This window comes from Moschus berezovskii, chromosome 23 (assembly GCF_049115385.1).
Source record: "Moschus berezovskii isolate FMDL1 chromosome 23, NW_MosBer_1.0, whole genome shotgun sequence".
NCBI classification, from domain to species: domain Eukaryota; kingdom Metazoa; phylum Chordata; class Mammalia; order Artiodactyla; family Moschidae; genus Moschus; species Moschus berezovskii.
Window position 1 is genome coordinate 40,224,615 of NC_142482.1, and position 15,291 is coordinate 40,239,905.

The window sequence follows — 15,291 nt, forward strand, 5'->3', positions numbered from 1 at the left end:
CCTCTACACAGAAAACCCTAAAGACTCTACCAGAAAACTACTAGAGCTAATCAATGATTACAGTAAAGTTGCAGGATATAAAATCAACACACAGAAATCCCTTGCATTCCTATACACTAATAATGAGAAAATAGAAAGAGACATTAAGGAAACTATTCCATTCACTGTTGCAACGAAAAGAATTAAATACTTAGGAATATATCTACCTAAGGAAACAAAACACTTGTACATAGAAAACTATAAAACACTAGTGAAAGTAATCAAAGAGGACACTAATAGATGGAGAAATATACCGTGTTCATGGATTGGAAGAATAAATATTGTAAAAATGAGTATACTACCCAAAGTAATTTATACATTCAATGCAATCCCTATCAAGCTACCAACGATATTTTTCACAGAACTAGAGCAAATAATCTCACAATTTGTATGGAAATACAAAAAACCTCGAATAGCCAAAGCAATCTTGAGGAAGAAGAATGGAACTGGGGGAATCAACCTGCCTGACTTCAGGATTTACTACAAAGCCACAGTCATCAAGACAGTATGGTACTGGCATAAAGACAGAAATATAGATCAATGGCACAAAACAGAATGCCCAGAGATAAATCCATGCACCTATGGACACCTTATCTTTGACAAAGGAGGCAAGAATATAAAATGGAGAAAAGACAGTCTCTTTAACAAGTGGTGCTGGGAAAACTGGTCAGCCACTTGTAAAAGAATGAAACTAGAACACTTCCTAACACCATACACCAAAATAAACTCAAAATGGATTAGAGAGCTAAATGTAAGACCAGATTCTATAAAACTCCTAGAGGAGAACATAGGCAAAACACTCTCCGACATAAATCACAGCAGGATCCTCCAAGACCCACCTCCCAGAATATTGGAAATAAAAGCAAAAATAAACAAATGGGACCTAATTAAAATCAAAAGCTTCTGCACAGCAAAGGAAACTATAAATAAGGTGAAAAGCCAGCCTTCAGAATGGGAGAAAATAATAGCAAATGAAGCAACTGATAAAGGATTAATCTCCAAAATATACAAGCAGCTCCTGCAGCTCAATTCCAGAAAAATAAATGACCCAATCAAAAAATGGGCCAAAGAACTAAACAGACATTTCTCCAAAGAAGACATAAAGATGGCTAACAAACACATGAAAAAATGCTCAACATCCCTCATAATCAGAGAAATGCAAATCAAAACCACAATGAGATACCATTTCACACCAGTCAGAATGGCTGCTATCCAAAAGTCTACATGCAATAAATGCTGGAGAGGGTGTGGAGAGAAGGGAACCCTCTTACAATGTTGGTGGGAATGAAAACTAGTACAGCCACTATGGAGAACAGTGTGGAGATTCCTCAAAAAACTGGAAATAGAACTGCCATATGATCCAGCAATCGCACTCCTGGGCATACACACCGAGCAAACCAGAATTGAAAGAGACACATGTACTCCAATGTTCATTGCAGCACTGTTTATAATAGCCAGGACATGGAAGCAACCTAGATGTCCATCTGCAGACGAATGGATAAGAAAGCTTTGGTACATATACACAATGGAGTATTAATCAGCCATTAAAAAGAATGCATTTGAATCAATTCTAATGAGATGGATGAAACTGGAGCCTATTATACAGAGTGAAGTAAGCCAGAAAGAAAAACACCAATACAGTATACTAACGCATATATGTGGAATTTAGAAAGATGCAAATGATAACCCTGTATACGAGACAGCAAAAGAGACACAGATGTATAGAACAGTCTTTTGGACTCTGTGGGAGAGGGTGAGGGTGGGATGATTTGGGAGAATGGCATTGAAACATGTATGCTGTTATATGTGAAACGAATCACCAGTTCAGGGTCGATGCATGTTACAGGATGCTCGGGGCTGGTATGCTGGGATGACCCAGAGGGAGGATAAAGGGAGGAGGGAGGTGGGAGGGGGGTTCAGGAGGGGGAACTCATGTACACCCGGGGCGGATTCATGTCAATGTATGGCAAAACCAACCAATATAATATTGTAAAATAATTAGCCTCCAATAAAAATAAAAGTTAAAAAAAATAAAAGGGGAAAAAGTGCATAGGACAATTTCTATTCTCTTATGATGATGATAGTGGTGTTACTAATGGGGAGAGAACTGAAGATGGTAATTTGTAAGGTGACTCTGATGACAAAAAGATGTTATTGACTAAAGCTGATGGTGATGATCTTCATTATTAAACTGGTGATAGAAATGGCAATAGTGATCAAAATGTTGTTAATGATGGGAAAAGATGATCACGTCTCAATAGTATTATCTTTACAAGGCAATTTAAAGAGCAGCTCATCCAATCAACTCAATATTATAAATATATAATACACTTAATTATATATTGTAATGTATATTATACTCCTTTTGACATATTACTGATATAATGTTTTGAGATAATAATATAGATAGTAAATAATATATATACCTATAGCTGGAATACATATACAAGCTTTCACCTAGAGTGGGACCTAGAAGCTAGTTCTCCAAATTTCTATGTAGTGTTATATCCAATATACTGTATCACACTGTGTAACATGTGAAAGCCTTGGTGTTAACTGACTCACTTTATCAGTGTGGTAGTGAAAGGTGTGTTTTGTTCCCAACACTTGTTTTTGGGAATTATTCCTAATGCCATGAACTCTCTATGCCCAGAATCCTTTTCAGGGATCTCTTCACTTCCTTATTTCTTAGACTATAAATGAAAGGATTGAGAGTGGGAGTTACCAGGGTGTACATGACAGCAGCACCCAGCTCCCCAGAGGCATGGGAAGTTGATGGGGACTTCAGGTAGGTGGCAAAGACTGAACTGTAGAAGAGGATGACCATGGAGAGGTGGGAGCTGCATGTGGCCAGGGCTTTCTTTTTCCCCTGTGCTGATGGCACCCGAGCTACAGCAAAGAAAATATGGGCATAGGAGCTTATGATGCAGACGAGAGGGCTGATTCCTAAGAGTCCTGTCAGAACCATCATCAGGTCCTCATTGAGGTGGGTATCAGAGCAGGAAAGTCTAAAGAGTGGTCCGAAATCACAGAAAAAGTGGGGAATTTCTTGATTAGTATAGAATGCGAGCTGGGACAGCAACAGGGCATGGACAAGAGAGACAGAATGGGCCACTCCCCATGCCCCACCCACCAGCACTCCACATCTGCAAGGAGTCATTAGGAGAAACGGTAACCCACTCCAGTATTCTTGCCTGGAGAATTCCATGGATGGAGAAGCCTGGTAGGCTACAGTCCATGGGGTCGCAAAGAGTCGGACACGACTGAGCGACGGAACGGAACAGTGCAGAGGATGGCAGATGGCAGCATAGCGGTCGATAGCCATGGCCGTCAAAAGCAGATTGTCCATATCAGCAAAAACTGCAAAGAAATATAACTGGGCCAGGCACTCAGAGAAGGAGATCAGTCCATTCCTGGTCCACAAAGTCTCCAGCATTTTGGGGGCTGTGGTGGTAGTGAAGCAGAGGTCGACCAGGGAGAGCTGACTGAGGAAGAAGTACATGGGGGTGTGGAGGTGGATGTCAGCACCGATAGCCAGCAGCAGCAGCGAGTTTCCCAAGAGACTCAGCAAGTAGAGGGCCAGGAAGAGACCAAAGAGGAGCTGTGGTTTGTCTGGGTCACTGAACAGTCCTGAGAGGACAAAGTCAGGGTTCTTGCTGCAGTTCATTTCAGGTCTTGATGGGCTTCAAGAAAAGAATCAGCATAAAAAGAGGTTTCACTCACTGTTAGCTACTGAAGTGTATTGTAGCTAACCTCGATGGTTCTCTTTTCAGTTGGTTTCCTTATACCACAGATACGAGGAATGAAGAAAAGAAACTTAATCAGCAATGAGAGGGACAGGATTTGGACTTTCTGAAGGATAATCTAAGTGCGAAGGGGTCAAAAATGAGGGAATGAAGGGAACACCAGGAGCTTCCTAGGGTTTTTTTTAAGGGTAACAGAGTTCTCTTAGTCTTTGTATTATTGGATGGCATAATTACTTGTTTATGAATCAATTTTTATTACAAGACTGTCGGGAGTGGGCATGAGAGACCCCGCCCATGACAAGGTCTTGGCTTGAGGAGCTGGCACGCAAGGCTGTTCAGACCTCTGGGAATTTCTAGGGGCCACCCCATCATCTACTCCCGGGCCTCCGTCTTTTCTTCTTCTGATGCTTGGTAGTCCTCTGTGCTTTCTAAGAATTCTTCTGACTCCTGCTCAAATATCCCCCTTGAAGCCTTTACATGGCAGCAATACAGTCCCTGAGGGTGTATGGGCCCTATAAACAGGCCAGGAATGAAGAAAATATTTTTACACAGAACATCCTAACCCTTCTGGCCCTGTTGGGGCTATACACGTCAATTTAGAATTTGGAATGCTCAGGACTGCACAAAGCGCCTCTGGCACAAAACTAAGTCTGCTAACAATAAGCCTAAACACTCCACAAGCAAAACAGATATAGAGCCTTTGACGAGTTTAGAAGGGCCCCTTAGGGTGAGATCTGGAGGGAGCTCTTGAGACTCTTAGCCCTCAAGGTCACATGCCAGTGCTTGCTGATATGTCTCCCTGCCGCTGTCTATGGTGTGCCTGAGAGTAGACTAGAAGTAAACATAGAGATAAAGGTTGATGACAAAATGAATAAGCATATAGTGTTAGTGTAGAAAATTGTCTCTGCAGATGTATGGGGGTAGAGCTCAAAAACAGATACCATGCTACCTAGGGAGTCACAAAGTCTGCCCAGAACTGAGGCTCCCAAGATAAGGCTTGCTAATAGTTTTACGGTTGACTAACTGATACATGGGCTTCCCTGGTGGCTCAGAGGTTAAAGTGTCTGCCTCCAGTGCGGGAGACCTGGGTTCGATCCCTGGGTCGGGAAGATCCCCTGGGGAAGGAAACGGTAACCCACTCCAGTATTCTTGCCTGGAGAATCCCATGGATGGAGAAGCCTGGTAGGCTACAGTCCACGGGGTCGCAGAGTCAGACATGACTGAGCGACGGAACGGAACTGATACACAAATAAAGCCATTTTTTCATGCCTTGTGGCCTTGATGTCTTAAGAGTCCATTGTTTAAGAGTTATGCATGAAGGTGCTGACTGTTCCGGAAGATGACTGCATTCCTGGCACAATTTTATCAAGACAATCCCTCCCTTCTTTTTAGTATTGTTGGTTTATTCTGCACTCAACCAAGACTCGACTCGCTTTTTTTTTCTCGCCTACACTGCTCATCCCAAGGGTATCCCTGGACTCTGCCGAGGCTGGATCCCGGCACAAGACTACGAGTCTATTAAGGTAAGGACTGCATCTCAATACTTAGCTTAGTGCTTGGCACATCATAGGAGCTTGGTGATCGCTCCTACCCAATTATCCAGTCACTACTCTAGTTTAAGCTATTGTTAATGACTAGAACTGAACTGGTTTAATAGTTCCACTCTTGCCTCATTCAATATATTCTCTGCACTGTCACCAGAGTGATCTTTTCAAAAAAGAAACTCTGATCACGTCTGTTACTTGCTTATAAACAGGTGTCCAGAGAACCATTGGGCTTGTAAAGGAACAAAAATCCCCACCCTATCTAACAAAGCTCAATCTGTCTGTCTTGACCTCATGATGTCTCAGCAGCTTCATCTTACACTACAGTCCCCTCATTCTCTGTTCCCTAGCCACTCTGGCTGTCTTGCATTTCCTCCTGGGCACTGTGTTCCTTTGCTTCATCCTGAATCAACTACTGCTCATCCTTTCACAGTCTCAGATCAATTAGTGACTTTCTTAGGAAAGTTTTCCCTTGCCTCTTTGATTAAGTCAAACCTACTTTTCATATGCACCTTCACATATAGAATTACTACAGGTGTCGTATGGACAATGTAATTGATATTTATTTTGTTAAAATATTTATTTAAGATATTTAGTGTTGGACTCCCTCACAAGACCATAAAGTGCATTATGGCAAATATTGCATCTGGCTTTCTTTTCCCTTGTGTCCCCATTGTCGGCATACATAAGCAGTATTTGTCACAAGATGAATAAATAAATTAATTAATGGATAGTGAGGACTGGAGAGGGTTGTATGATGTCCTCTCCAGGTGCTTAAATGTCCTCTCTTCCATCTCAACATTTTATGAATAAAAGTTTTTTCTCCAAATATTCTCCTAATAAGACTGGAATCACTGATTCATTCATCTTTTTATTTCATCCCTAAAATCGATATTAGTATTATAACATATTTTTTTAACTACAAAATGATCCTCATTTTTGTCTTTTTCTCACCTTTTTCACAATTATTGTCTTTGAACTTTCTTTCTTAAGTTCACTCCCAGTTTCTTCATCAGCAGCTTAACCAGCTTTATTGATTCCAGAAAATGTAGAGCTTTCTGGTTTTGGCCCGACTCTCCCTTGCTCAAATATCTCTGATGTCTATTTTCTAATGCATCACTTCCCAGGTGGTACTAATGGTAAAGAACCCACCTGTCAATGCAGGAGACATAAGAGACGCTGGTTCCATCCCTGGGTTGGGAAGATTCCCTGGAGAAGGAAATGGCAACTCGCTCTGGTATTCTTGCCTGGAAAATTCCATGGATGGAGGAGCCTGGCAGGCTACGGTCCATGGGGTCACAAAGAGTAGGACAAGACTGAGCAAATTAGCATGTGCACAAAATGCATCACTTATACCTATCTGTGCCTGGCTATCGAGAACTTCTATCTTTGTACCCACTTGCCAATAAACATGATTTTCTACTTTTTATCACTACTTAGTCTCCTTTCTCCTTGAGCTGATCATGTCATAACTCCATGAATATTCTCATTTATGCTTTTGCATACTGGTATATACACAGGATAATTTAGTCCTTAATTGATACTATCTTAAAATGTTTTTTAATGTTTATGACCTACAAATATTATTGTATCAATTATATTATAAATACACTGAGAGTAGAATCATATTTTTTTAAAAAATTATTCAAGCCAACAGTCAAGAAGTTGAGCACATGTTCCCTCCAAACATAACTCTCACATTTTTACATCCTTTCCCAGGTTGAAACTTCCTGATACTTTTGCTTGAATAACCTTTCTGCTAGTATATCCACCTCCTGATAATTCACTTGAAAAATAATTATTGATTTTGGATCTCAGATCAGGTGTGGTTGAAAACTGACATTATCAGAATCATATTTCAGCATCAAACATATACAAGATCCTAACTATCTAAAATTGTGAGGTCTTAACTGTCTAAGATCTCAGCCTCAGATGGACAATACCCTAATATCCTACTGTTTCCTCTCCTTCTTCAGCTACTCTTTCATTTCTCAGTTCTTTATGACAGATCCTTCAAAAAGCTGCTTGTCTCCGTCACACATTGTCCATTACTCTCCAAATTTGTTATTTTATTTTCCATGCTTTTTTAAAACCCTCTTCAGCCAATCTGTTCACCTGAAACTATCACAACACTGTTAATTGGCTATACCCTAAAACAAAATTAAAAGTTAAAAAGTTATCTGTTTATAGATATTTGAAGTCTGAAACTAAAGAAGAGATCCAAAAATGAATAATAAGCTAGCTAAGGAGACTAAGGAGCCATCAGTGAGATCACTGCATACCTAGGAGACTGTGAGGATGTCTTGAAAGACAGCAAAAAAGAAAATTTGAAGTAAGAAAAGGGGAGTCAACTGTGATAAGTGTTGCTGAGAGGTCAAGTAAATTAAAGACTGAAAATTGAACTTTGAGATTGATGAGGGCGATTTCAACGGAATGTTAAGAGCAAAAGCTTTACTGAAGAGGTCACACATATACATGGATCAATTCGCCCCCAAACTCCCCTCCTATGTAGGCTGCCACATAACAACAATGAGCAGAGTTCCATGTGCTATAAAGTAGGTGGTCCTTGTTGATTATCCATTTTAAATGTAGCATGTGTACATGTCCATCCCAAACTCTCTAACTATTCCTCCCCTCCTGCAACCGTAAGTTTTTCTCTAAGTTTGTGAGACTATTTCTGTCATAACTAGGTAACTTTTAAGTTATATGTTCCATTTCATCTTCTTTTTTAAACTCTAGACTCATATATCTAATTTCTTATTAGATATGTCCTTTTGAATGTCTGTTAGAAGATTTACCATCGAAGATATTCCTTACAGCTTGACTGATTTACTTATGGATTTAGAAACAGATACAGATGTAGCCCTCAAGCACAGAACTTCCATCCACTATGTTCCACTCTGAAGTCTGAGCTTGTTAACTCTATTTGTCAAATGCTACCTGCCACACTTACCTATTTGCTTTCCTAATTTTCAACCCATGAGTGATGGCCTTTGATACATGTATTCTATCCAGTGCTCTTATTAAGCAAGTGGGACAGTTCAGAGAACCCAGAATCCTTTGCCTACATTGGTGAGATGATGTTTATAGCTAAAAAAGATGTAGCTCAGGAGTTGAGTATTAACAATATTCACGTCTCTTGGGATTGAAAAGGGTTGGCTAGCGTTAGGAATCTTTTTTTGTCCTTGGAGACTCTCCCCATAGTTACTCATTAATGGCAAATCTTGAGGAATTTTCCATAGAAAAAGTTGGCTATAAATGGTGTTGAGGAATAAAATCAATTAACAGAGGTCTGCTATTAAGAATAACTTTGAAGTAAAATCAGACAGATTATCTAAAACTCACAATTTCTCTCCAGTTACTGTTCTGTTTCCTTATGTCAGATTATTTTGAAGAGGTGAATGTGTAACCATAGCATTTCATAACACTTAATAGTTGTATATATATGCATACATATATATACACATTTTGTATAATCCTTTTTCCCTTTTTTGTATAAACACAGATCGAAAGACTGAAATATTCAGGTTGGCCATGTGTCATCTACCCTTGGATATCTGACAAGCTTCTCAAATTTATTTCTATCCAAATGAGAACTTTTGTCCCAACCTCTTACATTTTCCTTGTTTCTAGCATAATATTTACCATTTTAATAATATGGTCTCTGCTACATCATTTCCTGAATTCATAAAGGAATCACATTTAGCCAATAAAGACTGTCAATATAGAGTTATAAACAAGTAGAAGTTCACTTTCTCTCATGGAAATAAAGTCCAGAGGTAGGCAGTCTGGTGAGGATGTGGTGGGTCATTATAGGCTAAAGTTCTCTCTGTCCTAAGCATATGGTTTTTATCCTTAAGGTCAACTGCTGGAGCTGCATTAGTTTTTGGTAATCACGCTCTTTTCCAGGAGAAAATCTTCCACATCTAATTGTCTAGAACTTAATCCCTTACTTCTTGGCTCTCTATTCTGTTTCACTGATCTATGCATCTATTTTTATGCCACTACCAGATTGCTTTGACTACTATAGCTTTGTAATATTGTTTGAAATAAGGGAGAGTAATATGTTCAGTTTTGTTCTTCTTTCTCAAGATTCCTCAAACTTCGGCTCTCAATCTGATGCTCCACTGACCTGGGGGAGGGTCAGTGCAGTCAGCAGGTAGCCATTCCTTTTACCCTTCTAATGCAGTTTGTTTTGGTCTCTGTGGTGCAAGGCATTGCTTTGGCCTCATCTCTGTGATCCATAATTTTCTCAGTGATGTCTTATCCATGAATATTTTTTAGTTGTTCTTCTTGCAAGAGTGAGTGAAGTTGGGAACAATCTATGTGGTCATCTTGGCGACATAACTCTTCTATAGTAATTTGAAATACTTTAATCTTTTATCATTTATCTTAAAAGTGACTTAATTCCCACCATTGCAATATTAGAGTATTAAGAATTTGACTGTATTTTTCCCATTAGTATCTACTATTTATGGGACAATTTGCAAAGATCTGTGCAACACAACAAACACTATCTCATTTCTCACATCCATGTGCTACAGAGATAACAAACATTTCAGGAAAAATAAGCCATTTACTCATGATTACATTGCTAGGATTAGCTGAACCATAATTTGATCCTAATCTGACCCTAGCCAGCCCAATAGCAAGGAAAATAAATGAAAGTTTTAAATTTTAGTAGCTAAGAAATAAAACTCTTATTATCAGATAACAATGTATAATAGAAATTGAAAAGAATCTGTAAAGATCTATTAGAAAGTATATGAATATAGGGAAGATCAATGAATAGAAGGTTAATGTACAAAAACCTACTAGATTTCTATATACTGATCACAAAAATTAGACAAATAAATTTTTTAAATTATGACTTAAAATAACATCAAATACATAGAGATAAATCAAATAAAAGATGTTTGAAATCACTACATTCAAAATTATACATTATTTCTGACAGAATTTTTAAAAACCTAAAGAAGTTCAGAAAATTACCCTGTTCATAAATTACCCTGTTTATAAATTAGAAGATGCAACCTTGTAAAGAAGATTGTTCAGTTTAATCTATGGATTCAAGGTACTTCAGTCAACATCTTGGTAGCTTTTTTTTTTTTTTTAATTAAAAACCTGTTTCTAAAATATATGGGCAAGCAGAAGACTCAGAGTAGACCATAAGATCTGAAGGAGCAGAGTTAGAAAACTTAGATAACTGAATATAAAAACTACTGTATAGCTACAGTAATTAATAGAGCTTGATAGAATAAGCATAAACATATAAAGCAATTGAACAGATGAGAGATTTCTATCAGTTCAGTTCAGTCGCTCAGTCATGTCCGACTCTTTGCGACCTCACGGACTGCAGCACACCAGATCTCCCTGTTCATCACCAACTCCCAGAGCTTGCTCAAACTCATGTCCATTAAGTCAGTGATGCCATCCAACCATTTCATCCTCTGTTAGCCCCTTCTCCTCCTGCCTTCAATCTTTCCCAACATCAGGATCTTTTCTAAGGAGACAGTTCTTCGCATCAGGCTGCCAAAATATTTGAGTTTCAGGGTCAGTATCAGTCCTTCCAATGAATATTCAGCCCTGATTTCCTTTAGGATTGACTAGTTTGATCTCCTTGCAGTCCAAGGGACTCTCAAAAGTCTTCCCAGCACCACAGTCCAAAAGCATCAATTCTTCAGCGCTCAGTTTCCTTTAAGTCCAAGTCTCATATCCATACATGACTACTGGAAAAACCATAGCTTTGACTAGATGGACCTTTATCGGCAAAGTAATGTCTCTGCTTTGTATACATGTGAGACTCCCATACGTATACAATTATTAAACTTATTACAAAAGCACCAAGTGCAGTTCTTCAGGGTGAAATTTTTTTCTTTCAATTAATTATTATAGTTAATCGGATATCAATGAGTGAAATGAACAATGACATCTACCTTATGCCATCAAAAAAATTGTTTTTCAGTGGATTGTGGAACTAAATAGAAAAGGTAAAATAATAAAGCTTCTAGGATAGAACTGGAGAAACAATGGCACCCCACTCCAGTACTCCTGCCTGGAAAATCCCATGGACGGAGGAGCCTGCTGGGCTGCAGTCCATGGGGTCGCTAAGAGTTGGACACGACTGAGCGACTTCATTTTCACTTGTCACTTTCATGTATTGGAGAAGACAATGGCACCCCACTCCAGTGTTCTTGCCTGGAGAATCCCAGGGACAGGGAAGCCTGGTGGGCTGCCGTCTGTGCTGTGGTCGCACAGAGTCGGACACGACTGAAGTGACTTAGCAGCAGCAGTCACCAGCAGGATAGAACTGGTATTTTTAAATGTTTTTCTGTTTTAAGATTTTTAAAATTTCTATTTTCATTATTTTATAGTTTCAGAATGATATAACTGCATTTGTATTCATTTTACTTATATTGGCCAATTTTTGTAGTGCTTCTCAAACCTGAGGATCTACATTTAGTTCTATGAGTTCTGGGATAAAAGCCTTTAAAGTTATTTCTCTGAATACTGCCTGTTACATATTCCCTCAACTGCATGGAAAGTAGATCTTTCTGAAACTATTATTACACAAATATTAAATATTTTTCCTATCTTTATGACTCCTAAGTTCTTTTTCATGTTTTTTTTTTCTAATTTTGTGGGAAATTCTTGAATCTGTCAGCTAATTCATTATGTCTTTTCTTGCATTTTATCTGTTGCTTATACCATGCATTAAGTTTTACATTTTAGTCACTGTATATTATATTTACATGATTTTTTTGTTTATTTTTCAAATGACAAATATGTTTTTATAAACATATTAGTTTAACTGTGTTTGTATTTATTCCTATATGTATTTTATGAATCACTGATTGTTGTATTTTATAAACTTCTTGCTCACATGAAAGACTAGGATGCAACCCAGATGACATAATAAGACTTTTCTATGGTGACCATGTGTATTACCAGCTGAAGCCCTGTAAGAGTAATAGAACATTAGTTGGACTCCTAAACAGACAGAAAACATTGAGGTCCAAGTGGTTCTTTTATGTGCTTACCTAGAATATAACACTCCAAACTTGATTGTAACTCAGAAAAAAATGGTTTTTTCTTTACTTTGATAGAAATGAGCCAGAAAACAATGTACAGATGCCCTTACAATTACTGTCCTTAAAAAGAAAGAATATATGAAAAAGGCAAAATATGACAAAGATGAATGACATATGACAAAGACAACAATAAGAAAGCAAGAGATTCAGTTCAGTTCAGTTCAGTCGCTCAGTTGTGTCCGACTCTTTGCGACCCAATGGATGCAGCACACCAGGCTGTCCATTACCAACTCCTGGAGTTTACTCAAATTCACGTCCATTGAGTCAGTGATGCCATCCAACCACTTCATCCTTTGTCATACCCTTCTCCTCCTGCTTTCAATCTTTCCCAGCATCAGGGTTTTTTCAAAGGAGTCAGTTCTTTGCATCAGGTGGCCAAAGTATTGGAGTTTCAGCTTCAACATCAGTCCTTCCAATGAACATTCAGGACTGATTTCCTTTAGGATGGACTGGTTGGATCTCCTTGCAGTCCAAGGGACTCTCAAGAGTATTCTCCAACACCAGGGTTCAAAAGCATTAGAAGAACAGAAAACAATGCAATAAAAATCAGACAAAATGTGGTACAGAAATTTTAAAGGAATTACCTTATTACTGAAGAGGGACCCTTGAACTGAAACAAAACCAAGGTCTGTCTATACGTTATCTACTGAGTCTTGATTAAAGCAAAGGGACCTGGAAAAATTAAAAGTGAAGGAAAAGAGAGATATGTACCAAGCAAAGAAAGCACAGGAGACAATAATAACCTAAGATAAAATATGAGTCAAAGAGAAAACAAAAAATTAAACAGAAAACCCAAGAAAAAAAAAAAAAAAGAAATGAGTTATAAAGGAAAATTAACTTGGAGTCTTTTGAATTAAAGAGATTTACATTTTCACCATACTTGGCATTGTACAGTAAGATTTAAATCTACTGATTTACAAGAATAATTTTTAGATAACTCTATGTAAATGTTTTTATTACTCAGAGATAGTCCAGTCATATAACTTCCCTTATAATGAGTTTTGCTTGAGTTTTAAGTTATTGACTGACTCTGTCATATTTTTCCAATATATTTTGATTTGTTTCTCAGTGAGGAATGAATAGATGTGACTCATCAAAAGAGTCAGACTTTTTTTCTTTTGCAAACTTTGTTAGAGCTGCCTTCATGGTTTTGTTTCTCAGGCTTTAGATCATTGGATTAAGTGTTGGAGACAGTAAGCAAAAAGTCTAATGCTGCTGGAGCGTCAGAATGTGGCTTTAGAAACTCCAAGAGAGATAAGCAGTATGAGATTACCAGTACAGATAAGCAATATGATGACAGCTAGGTTGGGGGACAAATGGAAAAGGTCATGGCTGTGCCCTCAGCAGATGGGATCCTCAACACAATAGAGAATATGTGTGTGTGTGGGAGAATCCAACAGGGACAAAACAAAGAAATGTCACCGAGGACAGGAAGCCAGTAACCCCAAGCTCACTGGCACACTCATTGAACAAGTGAATTTTAGGAGCTGGAGGACATCACAGAAGAGATGGTAAATGATGTTGGCACCGTAGAAGGGGTTAGGGAAAGTCGCAGATGTATGCATAACTCCAGAGAGGATCCAGATGGCTAAGATTTCATGAATACAATGTTGACATTCATGATGATTTCAAGCACTATGGAACCAGACGGCCACATAGTGATCCTAAGACTTCACTGTGAGCATGGCCATCTCTACAAAACCACAGAGAGTGAAAGCAAAACACTGCAATATGCATTCCCAGAGGGAAATATTACCAGTATGCATGAATAAATTGCAAATGAGCCTTGGTACAATCACAGAAATAACATAGCTGAACTGAAGAAAGAGAGATGTTTACTGAAGAAATACATAGGCGAAGAGAGACTGTTATTCACGGGAGTTGCAATGATAATGAGAATATTACCAGTTAAAGCCACTAAGTGTAAGACTAAGAACAGAGAATGGAAAGAAAACAAAAATTTGTTTATTCTTAATATTGCTCCTATATTATACCATCTTACATTGTTTTACAGTTTGTTGAAATGAGGATAGAATAGGAAAACAAAACAAAAAAAGAAGAACTTCTGTAAGTCAACATTTTCCACGACCAGAAACCCAGAAAAAAAACCACAAGTAAAATAGAAGATATTCTTGAGATGTCTTTTCAACCCATCTCCACTTTTAATAACATTTCATAGTAATTTGAAATTTGAGTTTTGCCATTGACTTTTAAAAATCTCTGAAAACAGTAGTTTCAAAACTCTTTAGATGGACCACTGGTTATTTTCTGTCTCATGATTACAGTGTCATTTTCTTTAATTATCATTTTGCCTCCCTGCTTAGATAAGAAATCATGATGTACCTCCTAAAAAGTCTCCTTAAATCATGTTAAATTGTGAGTTAACATTTACATTTATAATTGAGTAACTATGGTCCTAAATTAAAATCCTCAAGATCTGAAAGCATCATAATTTTACTTCTCACATTAAAATATGCTAACCTGGAAGGATTATATACATAGGCTTAAAAACTATCTACACACTACATGGGCAATAGAGACATATTCCTATAACTAAATTCAGGGAAGAGCTTATTACAATACATAACAAATCAACTTTATCACTTGTAACTCAAAAACAAATTCAGCATTAGACTTCCATGGCTGGTATTTCATTTGTTCACATTCGACTTCTATTTCCTAAGAATGTATTGTTGAACACTAGACAAGACACTCCCAGTTATTTTTCTTTTACAATCCCATCAGTTATATATATGTATATAATAAACAATTTGAGAAGCAATATTATTTCACATTGCAACTGTCTCATTGCCTGTTTATCTCATTGCCTGGTTATTTATGGCTCAGAAGAGTTCTCTAGACTTCTTCAAG

At 38.0% G+C, this 15,291-nt stretch overlaps 1 protein-coding gene across 1 annotated transcript; it reads right to left on the reverse strand.

Annotated features, from left to right (window-relative positions):
- Positions 1-2,665: 2,665 nt before the first annotated feature.
- LOC129543678 (olfactory receptor 1M1-like) lies at positions 2,666-3,706 on the reverse strand. The gene is made up of 2 exons (XM_088831314.1): positions 3,327-3,706; positions 2,666-3,218 (listed from the first exon to the last, which is right to left on the reverse strand). Exons 1-2 carry the CDS (start codon positions 3,704-3,706, stop codon positions 2,666-2,668), a joined length of 933 nt encoding a protein of 310 aa, XP_088687440.1.
- Between the last annotated feature and the right edge of the window lie 11,585 nt (positions 3,707-15,291).

What these genes read in the sequence shown, in the direction of transcription:
- LOC129543678 (XM_088831314.1), bottom strand. Translation starts at nt 3,706, where the DNA reads ATGAACTGCAGCAAGAACCCTGACTTTGTCCTCTCAGGACTGTTCAGT. An exon ending in GCTGCCATCTGCCATCCTCT is followed by an intron (nt 3,219 to 3,326) that starts GCACTGTTCCGT and finishes AGAATACTGGAG; the next exon opens with TGGGTTACCGTTTCTCCTAA.